The 17,157-nt window shown below is 44.9% G+C and overlaps 1 protein-coding gene across 5 annotated transcripts in view; it reads left to right on the forward strand.

The window, feature by feature from the left end:
- The first annotated feature begins 211 nt into the window (after window positions 1–211).
- The window catches only part of LOC131939544 (mucin-12), a 75,421-nt gene continuing 58,475 nt past the window's right edge, over window positions 212–17,157 (forward strand). For 2 of the 5 annotated variants that reach the window (XM_059297919.1, XM_059297920.1), the window contains exons 1-2: window positions 212–497; window positions 1,768–1,863. In XM_059297919.1, coding sequence (XP_059153902.1) covers window positions 1,857–1,863 — 7 coding nt within the window. In that variant the 5' untranslated portion in view covers window positions 212–497; window positions 1,768–1,856. Of the gene's footprint in view, window positions 498–1,658; window positions 1,864–17,157 lie in introns of all 5 variants that reach the window. The other 3 variants (XM_059297921.1, XM_059297922.1, XM_059297923.1) reach the window with 3 other exon arrangements.

A 17,157-nucleotide genomic window follows, 5' to 3' on the forward strand; every position in this document is an offset into this window, starting at 1 on the left:
TCCTGTGGTGTATTTTACATCTAAAAGGGGAGAAAACTATTGATATTTAGTTTGAACAACAGCCAAAAGAGAGTTTTCTCCCCTGTGACAGCATTATCGCTAAACATCCTTGGCAGAGCCTCAAATGTTGACAACGGTGTCAACGCAAACTTTTTACCTGCGAGGTCATTGTGGTTTTTGAAAACAACCTAGGCCTATATTCGAGTTCGTCTCAGCGATTCATTACGGATGTTATGTTGTACGCATGCGCCTCAGGATATATGCTTTATCGAATCGTAGCGGACGATTTTCTTGTTTGACTGAACTGTTATTTCCGTGATCATGTGTTCTAAAAAAATAATGTGATTACCTGTTAGAAAAAAGTGTAATTTCCAGGATTTATTCATGTGATCTTATACAATTGTTTGGTTTCACGGACTACACATGTGATTGTCTTAATTCAAAACCACACGTCGTTTCTCTTGGCGTTATCGTCTGTGTGTTGTGTTTAGTGCAGTGTAAGTGTAGTTAAGAGAGTTGTAGAACTTACCTGACGGTGGATTTCTTATATTAGATTTTCTTAGCTTAGTTTTGGACCTAGATTCCGCGCTAGGCACATTTATTTAGGCCCAGGTCTCTTTATTTAAAACCATTTTTAAGGCCTTCCCCAATTATTACAATCAAGCTATTCGTTTAGAGTTTAGTAGAAAGAAAAGATGCTAAATGTAGATATAATCATGTACTTATTATATTATTAACTATTTAAATTTACATAGATTCTCTAGATTCTAGATCTAGCTATGAATTATAAAATATTATAAGAATATTATTATTATAGGCTATTAAAAGACTTAATTAAAGCATGCGTAGACTCCCCTCTAAGTCACTATAAGCTAATATGATTCTTTAATTTTAATTAGAATTGACCTAATCTAGATCTTGATCTATATTTATTCCATTTAGAAATATAGATCTAATAGAAATAGAATCTAGATTATAATAGATTTAGATCTAGATATCTAGAAATCTATACCATTTTTTGTAACACGCCCTTTCCAATTCTAAAGTTTTTAGGTTACGTTACGGTAGTCGTTAAAAATATTGAAGTATCTCATTCATAAAACAAGCGGCAATCTAGATCTTTATATCTAGATCTACAAATAAACACAATTAACATAGATTTACATATGTTATTTATATTCAGATTTAATTTTACTAATTTTATGTTTAGATCTAAATCTAGACTATTCTAGACCTGCCAGTCAAATGTATAGATCTAGTCTAGATCGTATTATAGATCTAGACCAAATAGGCCTCTCTCTAGATCTATAAATATAATCAAGACTAGATATTTTCTTTTATGAAAATTATGAATTTTTTCACTTTTTACGAAACTTTTACTATATTTCTAGATCTATATAATCTAGATCTAGGTAAAAATTTACCGTCAAAACGTTTAACCTAGTTAAAATAACAAAATAGCTGGAGAGATGGGGTGACACCAAACCAAATATTCACAATTGTTTGAGGGGGTGGGTTGACACCCTCAGTTAACGCACCGGGTGACACCCGACCTAGTGACGCCACTGTATATATTAGTAACTTTTGTCAGGGGATTTTAGCGTTAGTTTTTGTTAAATAGTTTATTTGATGTGTCAATTGAGTTGTTTTGGTTTTAGTATAGTAGTAGGCTCACTAATGGTCTAGTATTTTCAACACGAAGTTATTTTTTAGGCCTAAGTTTAACCAAGTTATAAGAGAAAAATAAAATTCTGTGTTGAAATTCAGTCCAGGAAGTGTGTAAGTTAGACTGTGGTGACCTCAAATTCTTGAATACATTGATGGATTGTCTCCAACACATGGGAACATAATATGAAATGACAGGTGAGTTGTATTAGTATTTACCTTTTAATATCTCATAGTTTAGTTATGGATACAGTTTGGCCATAGAATATTCTTATTTGACCGTTTAGTTACAGAAGATAGAATATCTAGTTGATTTTAGATGTTGCCTCCCGATTTCCGAAATATCCAATAAATAACAGCTTAAATTGTGGCTGCTTTTACCTGAATTTTCTGCCAATAGATCGATCTATCTCGCCCAGGTGTGTTGAGGTAGAAAGTATGAGGTTAACCAGGTGTGTTGAGGTAGAAAGTATGACGCTAACCAGGTGTGTTTAGGTAGAAAGTATGACGCTAACCACATGTGTTGAGGTAGAAAGTATGACGCTAACCAGGTGTGTTGAGGTAGAAAGTATGACGCTAACCAGGTGTGTTGAGATAGAAAGTATGACGCTAACCAGGTGTGTTGAGGTAAAAAGTATGACGCTAACCAGGTGTGTTTAGGTAGAAAGTATGACGCTAACCAGGTGTGTTGAGGTAGAAAGTATGACGCTAACACGCCTGCTTAATTTCTGCCCTGTCTATGCTACGTAATGCCAGCAACCACCCGACGCATGCGTACAAAGTTATTCAAACAACTTATTTACGATGCCCTGGTTCAGTTGTCCAGTGTGTATGATACTTGCCTGAAAACCCCATCAAACCTCAGGAAACTCAGTGAAATATTACCAGTTATATCCACTGGATTAATGCGTGACGCCCATGAGTGGCACCCCGTTGCCTGTCTCAAGCCTGACTGTACTGTAGCGGCCATTCAAATTCCTGCTTCTCGCCCGTCTGTGTTCAACCATGCAGCCCACTGACTCCTTAGACCAGCTATCTATATAGCCATCTGTATCTGCTCCGTTGGTCTACACTTCTATACACTTCAATCTACTATATTGGGCGGGGCGGTATAAAATCATCAATTAACACTCCCAGACATTGAACGTTAACTGTTTTTTTATAAGGGATTATGTCCGTTTATTTAGTGACTGGCAGAGATTACAAGGGATGGCGTCCCCTCAGACCTCTGTGGTTGAATCAATCATCACTTCAAGTCACGTGCTATACCCGCTCAAGTTGTTGGTGACCTTATCTGATCCCATCACTTTAGTGCCCCCCCCCACACCACCCACATGTTATGACATCATCACCTTGTTCCCGTTTGTGGGGGTCTGGTCACACAGGACGGAATTCGTGCCGGGATCTGGGCGGCTGAGTCTCCTCGCTAGGTGTGTCACCAAGTCGAGTCTTGCATCAGACAAAATACTTTCATCCACAGCAGACAAAATACTTTCATCCACAGCAGACAAAATACTTTCATCCACAGCAGACAAAATACTTTCATCCACAGCAGACAAAATACTTTCATCCACAGCAGACAAAATACTTTCATCCACAGCAGACAAAATACTTTCATCCACAGCAGGCAAAATACTTTCATCCACAGCAGACAAAATACTTTCATCCACAGCAGACAAAATACTTTCATCCACAGTAGACAAAATACTTTCATCCACAGCAGACAAAATACTTTCATCCACAGCAGACAAAATACTTTCATCCACAGCAGACAAAATACTTTCATCCACAGCAGACAAAATACTTTCATCCACAGCAGACAAAATACTTTCATCCACAGCAGACAAAATACTTTCATCCACAGCAGACAAAATACTTTCATCCACAGCAGACAAAATACTTTCATCCACAGCAGACAAAATACTTTCATCCACAGCAGACAAAATACTTTCATCCACAGCAGACAAAATACTTTCATCCACAGCAGACAAAATACGACAGCAGACAAAATACTTTCATCCACAGCAGACAAAATACTTTCATCCACAGCAGACAAAATACTTTCACCACAGCAGACAAAATACTTTCATCCACAGCAGACAAAATACTTTCATCCACAGCAGACAAAATACTTTCATCCACAGCAGACAAAATACTTTCATCCACAGCAGACAAAATACTTTCATCCACAGCAGACAAAATACGACAGCAGACAAAATACTTTCATCCACAGCAGACAAAATACTTTCATCCACAGCAGACAAAATACTTTCATCCACAGCAGACAAAATACTTTCATCCACAGCAGACAAAATACTTTCATCCACAGCAGACAAAATACTTTCATCCACAGCAGACAAAATACTTTCATCCACAGCAGACAAAATACTTTCATCCACAGCAGACAAAATACTTTCATCCACAGCAGACAAAATACTTTCATCCACAGCAGACAAAATACTTTCATCCACAGCAGACAAAATACTTTCATCCACAGCAGACAAAATACTTTCATCCACAGCAGGCAAAATACTTTCATCCACAGCAGACAAAATACTTTCATCCACAGCAGGCAAAATACTTTCATCCACAGCAGACAAAATACTTTCATCCACAGCAGACAAAATACTTTCATCCACAGCAGGCAAAATACTTTCATCCACAGCAGACAAAATACTTTCATCCACAGCAGACAAAATACGACAGCAGACAAAATACTTTCATCCACAGCAGACAAAATACTTTCATCCACAGCAGACAAAATACTTTCATCCACAGCAGACAAAATACTTTCATCCACAGCAGACAAAATACTTTCATCCACAGCAGACAAAATACTTTCATCCACAGCAGACAAAATATTTTCATCCACAGCAGACAAAATACGACAGCAGACAAAATACTTTCATCCACAGCAGACAAAATACTTTCACCCACAGCAGACAAAATACTTTCATCCACAGCAGACAAAATACTTTCATCCACAGCAGACAAAATACTTTCATCCACAGCAGACAAAATACTTTCATCCACAGCAGACAAAATACTTTCATCCACAGCAGACAAAATACTTTCATCCACAGCAGACAAAATACTTTCATCCACAGCAGACAAAATACTTTCATCCACAGCAGACAAAATACGACAGCAGACAAAATACTTTCACCAGCGGCAAACAGTTTCGTCATAAAGTGCGGGGGGGGGGGGGGTATGTTGGTCAAGGCGACACCGTTTAGGCGGCTGATACCAAACCAAAGATTATAATTTACTGGTCTAATTATAAAACGATTTGAGTTCACAGCTACAGTAATTACAATTTGATGATCTGACTTGGCGTGACACCTACGTTTAAATTATTAAATTTTCCAACTTAAATATGGGTATAGGATTGGGGGTGAGGGGGTGGGGGGACAAATTAATCATTCGACGTGTGTCTGGTGATTACTGGACATTACTAATTGTGACCCCATCTATCTGTGGGTGTGACGTCAGGTTTTAAATTAGCTTTATGTCCATCTGTTTTGGTTTACAGCGTAGGCAAGAAAACATGACTGGCGACTACAGCATTATTGTGGAGATTAAATTAGGTCAATGCTCGAAATGTATCAGAGATAGTGTGAGTTTAAGATGGGGATGGTGAGGTGTGAGTTTAAGATGGGGATGGAACCTTGAGGTGTGAGTTTAAGATGGGGATGGTGAGGTGTGAGTTTAAGATGGGGATGGTGAGGTGTGAGTTTAAGATGGGGATGGTGAGGTGTGAGTTTAAGATGGGGATGGTGAGGTGTGAGTTTAAGATGGGGATGGCACCTTGAGGTGTGAGTTTAAGATGGGGATGGTGAGGTGTGAGTTTAAGATGGGGATGGTGAGGTGTGAGTTTAAGATGGGGATGGCACCTAGAGGTGTGAGTTTAAGATGGGGATGGTGAGGTGTGAGTTTAAGATGGGGATGGTGAGGTGTGAGTTTAAGATGGGGATGGTACCTTAAGATGTGAGTTTAAGATGGGGATGGAACCTTGAGGTGTGAGTTTAAGATGAGGATGGTGAGGTGTGAGTTTAAGATGGGGATGGTGAGGTGTGAGTTTAAGATGGGGATGGTGAGGTGTGAGTTTAAGATGGGGATGGTGAGGTGTGAGTTTAAGATGGGGATGGTGAGGTGTGAGTTTAAGATGGGGATGGTGAGGTGTGAGTTTAAGATGGGGATGGTGAGGTGTGAGTTTAAGATGGGGATGGTGAGGTGTGAGTTTAAGATGGGGATGGTGAGGTGTGAGTTTAAGATGGGGATGGCACCTTGAGGTGTGAGTTTAAGATGGGGATGACACCTTGAGGTGTGAGTTTAAGATGGGGATGGTGAGGTGTGAGTTTAAGATGGGGATGGCACCTTGAGGTGTGAGTTTAAGATGGGGATGGTGAGGTGTGAGTTTAAGATGGGGATGGAACCTTGAGGTGTGAGTTTAAGATGGGGATGGTGAGGTGTGAGTTTAAGATGGGGATGGTGAGGTGTGAGTTTAAGATGGGGATGGTGAGGTGTGAGTTTAAGATGGGGATGGTGAGGTGTGAGTTTAAGATGGGGATGGCACCTTGAGGTGTGAGTTTAAGATGGGGATGGTGAGGTGTGAGTTTAAGATGGGGATGGTGAGGTGTGAGTTTAAGATGGGGATGGCACCTAGAGGTGTGAGTTTAAGATGGGGATGGTGAGGTGTGAGTTTAAGATGGGGATGGTGAGGTGTGAGTTTAAGATGGGGATGGTACCTTAAGATGTGAGTTTAAGATGGGGATGGAACCTTGAGGTGTGAGTTTAAGATGGGGATGGTGAGGTGTGAGTTTAAGATGGGGATGGTGAGGTGTGAGTTTAAGATGGGGATGGTGAGGTGTGAGTTTAAGATGGGGATGGTGAGGTGTGAGTTTAAGATGGGGATGGTGAGGTGTGAGTTTAAGATGGGGATGGTGAGGTGTGAGTTTAAGATGGGGATGGTGAGGTGTGAGTTTAAGATGGGGATGGTGAGGTGTGAGTTTAAGATGGGGATGGTGAGGTGTGAGTTTAAGATGGGGATGGCACCTTGAGGTGTGAGTTTAAGATGGGGATGACACCTTGAGGTGTGAGTTTAAGATGGGGATGGTGAGGTGTGAGTTTAAGATGGGGATGGCACCTTGAGGTGTGAGTTTAAGATGGGGATGGTGAGGTGTGAGTTTAAGATGGGGATGGTGAGGTGTGAGTTTAAGATGGGGATGGTGAGGTGTGAGTTTAAGATGGGGATGGTGAGGTGTGAGTTTAAGATGGGGATGACACCTTGAGGTGTGAGTTTAAGATGGGGATGGCACCTTGAGGTGTGAGTTTAAGATGGGGATGGTGAGGTGTGAGTTTAAGATGGGGATGGCACCTTGAGGTGTGAGTTTAAGATGGGGATGGTGAGGTGTGAGTTTAAGATGGGGATGGTGAGGTGTGAGTTTAAGATGGGGATGGTGAGGTGTGAGTTTAAGATGGGGATGGTACCTTGAGGTGTGAGTTTAAGATGGGGATGGTGAGGTGTGAGTTTAAGATGGGGATGGAACCTTGAGGTGTGAGTTTAAGATGGGGATGGCACCTTGAGGTGTGAGTTTAAGATGGGGATGGTGAGGTGTGAGTTTAAGATGGGGATGGTGAGGTGTGAGTTTAAGATGGGGATGACACCTTGAGGTGTGAGTTTAAGATGGGGATGGTGAGGTGTGAGTTTAAGATGGGGATGGTGAGGTGTGAGTTTAAGATGGGGATGGCACCTTGAGGTGTGAGTTTAAGATGGGGATGGCACCTAGAGGTGTGAGTTTAAGATGGGGATGGTGAGGTGTGAGTTTAAGATGGGGATGGTGAGGTGTGAGTTTAAGATGGGGATGACACCTTGAGGTGTGAGTTTAAGATGGGGATGGTGAGGTGTGAGTTTAAGATGGGGATGGTGAGGTGTGAGTTTAAGATGGGGATGGTGAGGTGTGAGTTTAAGATGGGGATGGTGAGGTGTGAGTTTAAGATGGGGATGGTGAGGTGTGAGTTTAAGATGGGGATGGTGAGGTGTGAGTTTAAGATGGGGATGGTGAGGTGTGAGTTTAAGATGGGGATGGCACCTTGAGGTGTGAGTTTAAGATGGGGATGGTGAGGTGTGAGTTTAAGATGGGGATGGTGAGGTGTGAGTTTAAGATGGGGATGGCACCTAGAGGTGTGAGTTTAAGATGGGGATGGTGAGGTGTGAGTTTAAGATGGGGATGGTGAGGTGTGAGTTTAAGATGGGGATGGTGAGGTGTGAGTTTAAGATGGGGATGGTGAGGTGTGAGTTTAAGATGGGGATGGTGAGGTGTGAGTTTAAGATGGGGATGGTGAGGTGTGAGTTTAAGATGGGGATGGTGAGGTGTGAGTTTAAGATGGGGATGGTGAGGTGTGAGTTTAAGATGGGGATGGTACCTTAAGATGTGAGTTTAAGATGGGGATGGCACCTTGAGGTGTGAGTTTAAGATGGGGATGGTGAGGTGTGAGTTTAAGATGGGGATGGTGAGGTGTGAGTTTAAGATGGGGATGACACCTTGAGGTGTGAGTTTAAGATGGGGATGGTGAGGTGTGAGTTTAAGATGGGGATGGTGAGGTGTGAGTTTAAGATGGGGATGGCACCTTGAGGTGTGAGTTTAAGATGGGGATGGCACCTAGAGGTGTGAGTTTACGATGGGGATGGTGAGGTGTGAGTTTAAGATGGGGATGGCACCTTGAGGTGTGAGTTTAAGATGGTGATGGCACCTTGAGGTGTGAGTTTAAGATGGTGATGGCACCTTGAGGTGTGAGTTTAAGATGGGGATGGTGAGGTGTGAGTTTAAGATGGGGATGGCACCTTGAGGTGTGAGTTTAAGATGGGGATGGTGAGGTGTGAGTTTAAGATGGGGATGGTGAGGTGTGAGTTTAAGATGGGGATGGCACCTAGAGGTGTGAGTTTAAGATGGGGATGGCACCTTGAGGTGTGAGTTTAAGATGGGGATGGTGAGGTGTGAGTTTAAGATGGGGATGGTGAGGTGTGAGTTTAAGATGGGGATGGCACCTTGAGGTGTGAGTTTAAGATGGGGATGGTGAGGTGTGAGTTTAAGATGGGGATGGTGAGGTGTGAGTTTAAGATGGGGATGGTGAGGTGTGAGTTTAAGATGGGGATGGTGAGGTGTGAGTTTAAGATGGGGATGGCACCTTGAGGTGTGAGTTTAAGATGGGGATGGTGAGGTGTGAGTTTAAGATGGGGATGGTGAGGTGTGAGTTTAAGATGGGGATGGTGAGGTGTGAGTTTAAGATGGGGATGGTGAGGTGTGAGTTTAAGATGGGGATGGTGAGGTGTGAGTTTAAGATGGGGATGGTACCTTAAGATGTGAGTTTAAGATGGGGATGGCACCTTGAGGTGTGAGTTTAAGATGGGGATGGTGAGGTGTGAGTTTAAGATGGGGATGGTGAGGTGTGAGTTTAAGATGGGGATGGTGAGGTGTGAGTTTAAGATGGGGATGGTGAGGTGTGAGTTTAAGATGGGGATGGTGAGGTGTGAGTTTAAGATGGGGATGGTGAGGTGTGAGTTTAAGATGGGGATGGTGAGGTGTGAGTTTAAGATGGGGATGGTACCTTAAGATGTGAGTTTAAGATGGGGATGGCACCTTGAGGTGTGAGTTTAAGATGGGGATGGTGAGGTGTGAGTTTAAGATGGGGATGGTGAGGTGTGAGTTTAAGATGGGGATGACACCTTGAGGTGTGAGTTTAAGATGGGGATGGTGAGGTGTGAGTTTAAGATGGGGATGGTGAGGTGTGAGTTTAAGATGGGGATGGCACCTTGAGGTGTGAGTTTAAGATGGGGATGGCACCTAGAGGTGTGAGTTTACGATGGGGATGGTGAGGTGTGAGTTTAAGATGGGGATGGCACCTTGAGGTGTGAGTTTAAGATGGTGATGGCACCTTGAGGTGTGAGTTTAAGATGGTGATGGCACCTTGAGGTGTGAGTTTAAGATGGGGATGGTGAGGTGTGAGTTTAAGATGGGGATGGCACCTTGAGGTGTGAGTTTAAGATGGGGATGGTGAGGTGTGAGTTTAAGATGGGGATGGTGAGGTGTGAGTTTAAGATGGGGATGGCACCTAGAGGTGTGAGTTTAAGATGGGGATGGCACCTTGAGGTGTGAGTTTAAGATGGGGATGGTGAGGTGTGAGTTTAAGATGGGGATGGTGAGGTGTGAGTTTAAGATGGGGATGGCACCTTGAGGTGTGAGTTTAAGATGGGGATGGTGAGGTGTGAGTTTAAGATGGGGATGGTGAGGTGTGAGTTTAAGATGGGGATGGTGAGGTGTGAGTTTAAGATGGGGATGGTGAGGTGTGAGTTTAAGATGGGGATGGCACCTTGAGGTGTGAGTTTAAGATGGGGATGGTGAGGTGTGAGTTTAAGATGGGGATGGTGAGGTGTGAGTTTAAGATGGGGATGGTGAGGTGTGAGTTTAAGATGGGGATGGTGAGGTGTGAGTTTAAGATGGGGATGGTGAGGTGTGAGTTTAAGATGGGGATGGTACCTTAAGATGTGAGTTTAAGATGGGGATGGCACCTTGAGGTGTGAGTTTAAGATGGGGATGGTGAGGTGTGAGTTTAAGATGGGGATGGTGAGGTGTGAGTTTAAGATGGGGATGGTGAGGTGTGAGTTTAAGATGGGGATGGTGAGGTGTGAGTTTAAGATGGGGATGGTGAGGTGTGAGTTTAAGATGGGGATGGAACCTTGAGGTGTGAGTTTAAGATGGGGATGGTGAGGTGTGAGTTTAAGATGGGGATGGAACCTTGAGGTGTGAGTTTAAGATGGGGATGGTGAGGTGTGAGTTTAAGATGGGGATGGTGAGGTGTGAGTTTAAGATGGGGATGGCACCTAGAGGTGTGAGTTTAAGATGGGGATGGTGAGGTGTGAGTTTAAGATGGGGATGACACCTTGAGGTGTGAGTTTAAGATGGGGATGGTGAGGTGTGAGTTTAAGATGGGGATGGTGAGGTGTGAGTTTAAGATGGGGATGGTGAGGTGTGAGTTTAAGATGGGGATGGGGAGGTGTGAGTTTAAGATGGGGATGGAACCTTAAGATGTGAGTTTAAGATGGGGATGGTGAGGTGTGAGTTTAAGATGGGGATGGCACCTAGAGGTGTGAGTTTAAGATGGGGATGGTGAGGTGTGAGTTTAAGATGGGGATGACACCTTGAGGTGTGAGTTTAAGATGGGGATGGTGAGGTGTGAGTTTAAGATGGGGATGGTGAGGTGTGAGTTTAAGATGGGGATGGTGAGGTGTGAGTTTAAGATGGGGATGGAACCTTGAGGTGTGAGTTTAAGATGGGGATGGTGAGGTGTGAGTTTAAGATGGGGATGGTGAGGTGTGAGTTTAAGATGGGGATGGTGAGGTGTGAGTTTAAGATGGGGATGGTGAGGTGTGAGTTTAAGATGGGGATGGAACCTTGAGGTGTGAGTTTAAGATGGGGATGGTGAGGTGTGAGTTTAAGATGGGGATGGTGAGGTGTGAGTTTAAGATGGGGATGGAACCTTGAGGTGTGAGTTTAAGATGGGGATGGCACCTTGAGGTGTGAGTTTAAGATGGGGATGGTGAGGTGTGAGTTTAAGATGGGGATGGTGAGGTGTGAGTTTAAGATGGGGATGGTGAGGTGTGAGTTTAAGATGGGGATGTTGAGGTGTGAGTTTAAGATGGGGATGGTGAGGTGTGAGTTTAAGATGGGGATGGCACCTTGAGGTGTGAGTTTAAGATGGGGATGGTGAGGTGTGAGTTTAAGATGGGGATGGTGAGGTGTGAGTTTAAGATGGGGATGGAACCTTGAGGTGTGAGTTTAAGATGGGGATGGCACCTTGAGGTGTGAGTTTAAGATGGGGATGGTGAGGTGTGAGTTTAAGATGGGGATGGTGAGGTGTGAGTTTAAGATGGGGATGGTGAGGTGTGAGTTTAAGATGGGGATGGTGAGGTGTGAGTTTAAGATGGGGATGGAACCTTGAGGTGTGAGTTTAAGATGGGGATGGTGAGGTGTGAGTTTAAGATGGGGATGGTGAGGTGTGAGTTTAAGATGGGGATGGTACCTTGAGGTGTGAGTTTAAGATGGGGATGGCACCTTGAGGTGTGAGTTTAAGATGGGGATGGTGAGGTGTGAGTTTAAGATGGGGATGGCACCTTGAGGTGTGAGTTTAAGATGGGGATGGTACCTTGAGGTGTGAGTTTAAGATGGGGATGGTGAGGTGTGAGTTTAAGATGGGGATGGTGAGGTGTGAGTTTAAGATGGGGATGGAACCTTGAGGTGTGAGTTTAAGATGGGGATGGCACCTTGAGGTGTGAGTTTAAGATGGGGATGGTGAGGTGTGAGTTTAAGATGGGGATGGTGAGGTGTGAGTTTAAGATGGGGATGACACCTTGAGGTGTGAGTTTAAGATGGGGATGGTGAGGTGTGAGTTTAAGATGGGGATGACACCTTGAGGTGTGAGTTTAAGATGGGGATGGTGAGGTGTGAGTTTAAGATGGGGATGGAACCTTGAGGTGTGAGTTTAAGATGGGGATGGTACCTTGAGGTGTGAGTTTAAGATGGGGATGGTGAGGTGTGAGTTTAAGATGGGGATGGCACCTTGAGGTGTGAGTTTAAGATGGGGATGGTACCTTGAGGTGTGAGTTTAAGATGGGGATGGTGAGGTGTGAGTTTAAGATGGGGATGGTGAGGTGTGAGTTTAAGATGGGGATGGCACCTTGAGGTGTGAGTTTAAGATGGGGATGGTGAGGTGTGAGTTTAAGATGGGGATGGTGAGGTGTGAGTTTAAGATGGGGATGGTGAGGTGTGAGTTTAAGATGGGGATGGTGAGGTGTGAGTTTAAGATGGGGATGGCACCTAGAGGTGTGAGTTTAAGATGGGGATGGTGAGGTGTGAGTTTAAGATGGGGATGGTGAGGTGTGAGTTTAAGATGGGGATGGTACCTTAAGATGTGAGTTTAAGATGGGGATGGAACCTTGAGGTGTGAGTTTAAGATGGGGATGGTGAGGTGTGAGTTTAAGATGGGGATGGCACCTAGAGGTGTGAGTTTAAGATGGGGATGGTGAGGTGTGAGTTTAAGATGGGGATGACACCTTGAGGTGTGAGTTTAAGATGGGGATGGTGAGGTGTGAGTTTAAGATGGGGATGGTGAGGTGTGAGTTTAAGATGGGGATGGTGAGGTGTGAGTTTAAGATGGGGATGGAACCTTGAGGTGTGAGTTTAAGATGGGGATGGTGAGGTGTGAGTTTAAGATGGGGATGGTGAGGTGTGAGTTTAAGATGGGGATGGTGAGGTGTGAGTTTAAGATGGGGATGGTGAGGTGTGAGTTTAAGATGGGGATGGAACCTTGAGGTGTGAGTTTAAGATGGGGATGGTGAGGTGTGAGTTTAAGATGGGGATGGTGAGGTGTGAGTTTAAGATGGGGATGGAACCTTGAGGTGTGAGTTTAAGATGGGGATGGCACCTTGAGGTGTGAGTTTAAGATGGGGATGGTGAGGTGTGAGTTTAAGATGGGGATGGTGAGGTGTGAGTTTAAGATGGGGATGGTGAGGTGTGAGTTTAAGATGGGGATGGTGAGGTGTGAGTTTAAGATGGGGATGGAACCTTGAGGTGTGAGTTTAAGATGGGGATGGTGAGGTGTGAGTTTAAGATGGGGATGGTGAGGTGTGAGTTTAAGATGGGGATGGTACCTTGAGGTGTGAGTTTAAGATGGGGATGGCACCTTGAGGTGTGAGTTTAAGATGGGGATGGTGAGGTGTGAGTTTAAGATGGGGATGGCACCTTGAGGTGTGAGTTTAAGATGGGGATGGTACCTTGAGGTGTGAGTTTAAGATGGGGATGGTGAGGTGTGAGTTTAAGATGGGGATGGTGAGGTGTGAGTTTAAGATGGGGATGACACCTTGAGGTGTGAGTTTAAGATGGGGATGGTGAGGTGTGAGTTTAAGATGGGGATGACACCTTGAGGTGTGAGTTTAAGATGGGGATGGTGAGGTGTGAGTTTAAGATGGGGATGGAACCTTGAGGTGTGAGTTTAAGATGGGGATGGTACCTTGAGGTGTGAGTTTAAGATGGGGATGGTGAGGTGTGAGTTTAAGATGGGGATGGCACCTTGAGGTGTGAGTTTAAGATGGGGATGGTACCTTGAGGTGTGAGTTTAAGATGGGGATGGTGAGGTGTGAGTTTAAGATGGGGATGGTGAGGTGTGAGTTTAAGATGGGGATGGTGAGGTGTGAGTTTAAGATGGGGATGGTGAGGTGTGAGTTTAAGATGGGGATGGTACCTTAAGATGTGAGTTTAAGATGGGGATGGCACCTTGAGGTGTGAGTTTAAGATGGGGATGGTGAGGTGTGAGTTTAAGATGGGGATGGTGAGGTGTGAGTTTAAGATGGGGATGGTGAGGTGTGAGTTTAAGATGGGGATGGTGAGGTGTGAGTTTAAGATGGGGATGGTGAGGTGTGAGTTTAAGATGGGGATGGCACCTTGAGGTGTGAGTTTAAGATGGGGATGGTGAGGTGTGAGTTTAAGATGGGGATGGTACCTTAAGATGTGAGTTTAAGATGGGGATGGCACCTTGAGGTGTGAGTTTAAGATGGGGATGGTGAGGTGTGAGTTTAAGATGGGGATGGTGAGGTGTGAGTTTAAGATGGGGATGACACCTTGAGGTGTGAGTTTAAGATGGGGATGGTGAGGTGTGAGTTTAAGATGGGGATGGTGAGGTGTGAGTTTAAGATGGGGATGGCACCTTGAGATGTGAGTTTAAGATGGGGATGGCACCTAGAGGTGTGAGTTTACGATGGGGATGGTGAGGTGTGAGTTTAAGATGGGGATGGCACCTTGAGGTGTGAGTTTAAGATGGTGATGGCACCTTGAGGTGTGAGTTTAAGATGGTGATGGCACCTTGAGGTGTGAGTTTAAGATGGGGATGGTGAGGTGTGAGTTTAAGATGGGGATGGCACCTTGAGGTGTGAGTTTAAGATGGGGATGGTGAGGTGTGAGTTTAAGATGGGGATGGTGAGGTGTGAGTTTAAGATGGGGATGGCACCTAGAGGTGTGAGTTTAAGATGGGGATGGCACCTTGAGGTGTGAGTTTAAGATGGGGATGGTGAGGTGTGAGTTTAAGATGGGGATGGTGAGGTGTGAGTTTAAGATGGGGATGGCACCTTGAGGTGTGAGTTTAAGATGGGGATGGTGAGGTGTGAGTTTAAGATGGGGATGGTGAGGTGTGAGTTTAAGATGGGGATGGTGAGGTGTGAGTTTAAGATGGGGATGGTGAGGTGTGAGTTTAAGATGGGGATGGCACCTTGAGGTGTGAGTTTAAGATGGGGATGGTGAGGTGTGAGTTTAAGATGGGGATGGTGAGGTGTGAGTTTAAGATGGGGATGGTGAGGTGTGAGTTTAAGATGGGGATGGTGAGGTGTGAGTTTAAGATGGGGATGGTGAGGTGTGAGTTTAAGATGGGGATGGTACCTTAAGATGTGAGTTTAAGATGGGGATGGCACCTTGAGGTGTGAGTTTAAGATGGGGATGGTGAGGTGTGAGTTTAAGATGGGGATGGTGAGGTGTGAGTTTAAGATGGGGATGGTGAGGTGTGAGTTTAAGATGGGGATGGTGAGGTGTGAGTTTAAGATGGGGATGGAACCTTGAGGTGTGAGTTTAAGATGGGGATGGTGAGGTGTGAGTTTAAGATGGGGATGGAACCTTGAGGTGTGAGTTTAAGATGGGGATGGTGAGGTGTGAGTTTAAGATGGGGATGGTGAGGTGTGAGTTTAAGATGGGGATGGCACCTAGAGGTGTGAGTTTAAGATGGGGATGGTGAGGTGTGAGTTTAAGATGGGGATGACACCTTGAGGTGTGAGTTTAAGATGGGGATGGTGAGGTGTGAGTTTAAGATGGGGATGGTGAGGTGTGAGTTTAAGATGGGGATGGTGAGGTGTGAGTTTAAGATGGGGATGGGGAGGTGTGAGTTTAAGATGGGGATGGAACCTTAAGATGTGAGTTTAAGATGGGGATGGTGAGGTGTGAGTTTAAGATGGGGATGGCACCTAGAGGTGTGAGTTTAAGATGGGGATGGTGAGGTGTGAGTTTAAGATGGGGATGACACCTTGAGGTGTGAGTTTAAGATGGGGATGGTGAGGTGTGAGTTTAAGATGGGGATGGTGAGTGTGAGTTTAAGATGGGGATGGTGAGGTGTGAGTTTAAGATGGAGATGGTGAGGTGTGAGTTTAAGATGGGGATGGAACCTTGAGGTGTGAGTTTAAGATGGGGATGGTGAGGTGTGAGTTTAAGATGGGGATGGTGAGGTGTGAGTTTAAGATGGGGATGGTGAGGTGTGAGTTTAAGATGGGGATGGTGAGGTGTGAGTTTAAGATGGGGATGGAACCTTGAGGTGTGAGTTTAAGATGGGGATGGTGAGGTGTGAGTTTAAGATGGGGATGGAACCTTGAGGTGTGAGTTTAAGATGGGGATGGCACCTTGAGGTGTGAGTTTAAGATGGGGATGGCACCTTGAGGTGTGAGTTTAAGATGGGGATGGTGAGGTGTGAGTTTAAGATGGGGATGGTGAGGTGTGAGTTTAAGATGGGGATGTTGAGGTGTGAGTTTAAGATGGGGATGGTGAGGTGTGAGTTTAAGATGGGGATGGTTGAGGTGTGAGTTTAAGATGGGGATGGTGAGGTGTGAGTTTAAGATGGGGATGGTGAGGTGTGAGTTTAAGATGGGGATGGTGAGGTGTGAGTTTAAGATGGGGATGGTGAGGTGTGAGTTTAAGATGGGGATGGAACCTTGAGGTGTGAGTTTAAGATGGGGATGGCACCTTGAGGTGTGAGTTTAAGATGGGGATGGTGAGGTGGTGAGTTTAAGATGGGGATGGTGAGGTGTGAGTTTAAGGATGGGGATGGTGAGGTGTGAGTTTAAGATGGGGATGGTGAGGTGTGAGTTTTAAGATGGGGATGGAACCTTGAGGTGTGAGTTTAAGATGGGGATGGTGAGGTGTGAGTTTAAGATGGGGATGGTGAGGTGTGAGTTTAAGATGGGGATGGTACCTTGAGGTGTGAGTTTAAGATGAGGGGATGGCACCTTGAGGTGTGAGTTTAAGATGGGGATGGTGAGGTGTGAGTTAGATGGGGATGGCCCTTGAGGTGTGAGTTTAAGATGGGGATGGTACCTTGAGGTGTGAGTTTAAGATGGGGATGGTGAGGTGTGAGTTTAAGATGGGGACTGGTGAGGTGTGAGTTTAAGATGGGGATGGACCTTGAGGTGTGAGTTTAAGATGGGGATGGCACCTGAGGTGTGAGTTAAGATGGGGATGGCTGAGGTGTGAGTTTAAGATGGGGATGGCCTGAGGTGTGAGTTTAAGATGGGGATGACACCTTGAGGTGTGAGTTTAAGATGGGGATGGCTGAGGTGTGAGTTTAAGATGGGGATGGACACCTTGAGGTGTGAGTTTAAGATGGGGACCTTGAGGTGTGAGTTTAAGA

The sequence above is a fragment of the Physella acuta genome, unplaced genomic scaffold, assembly GCF_028476545.2.
Source record: "Physella acuta isolate Inbredline_101_S28 unplaced genomic scaffold, ASM2847654v3 ptg000283l, whole genome shotgun sequence".
NCBI lineage: Eukaryota > Metazoa > Mollusca > Gastropoda > Physidae > Physella > Physella acuta.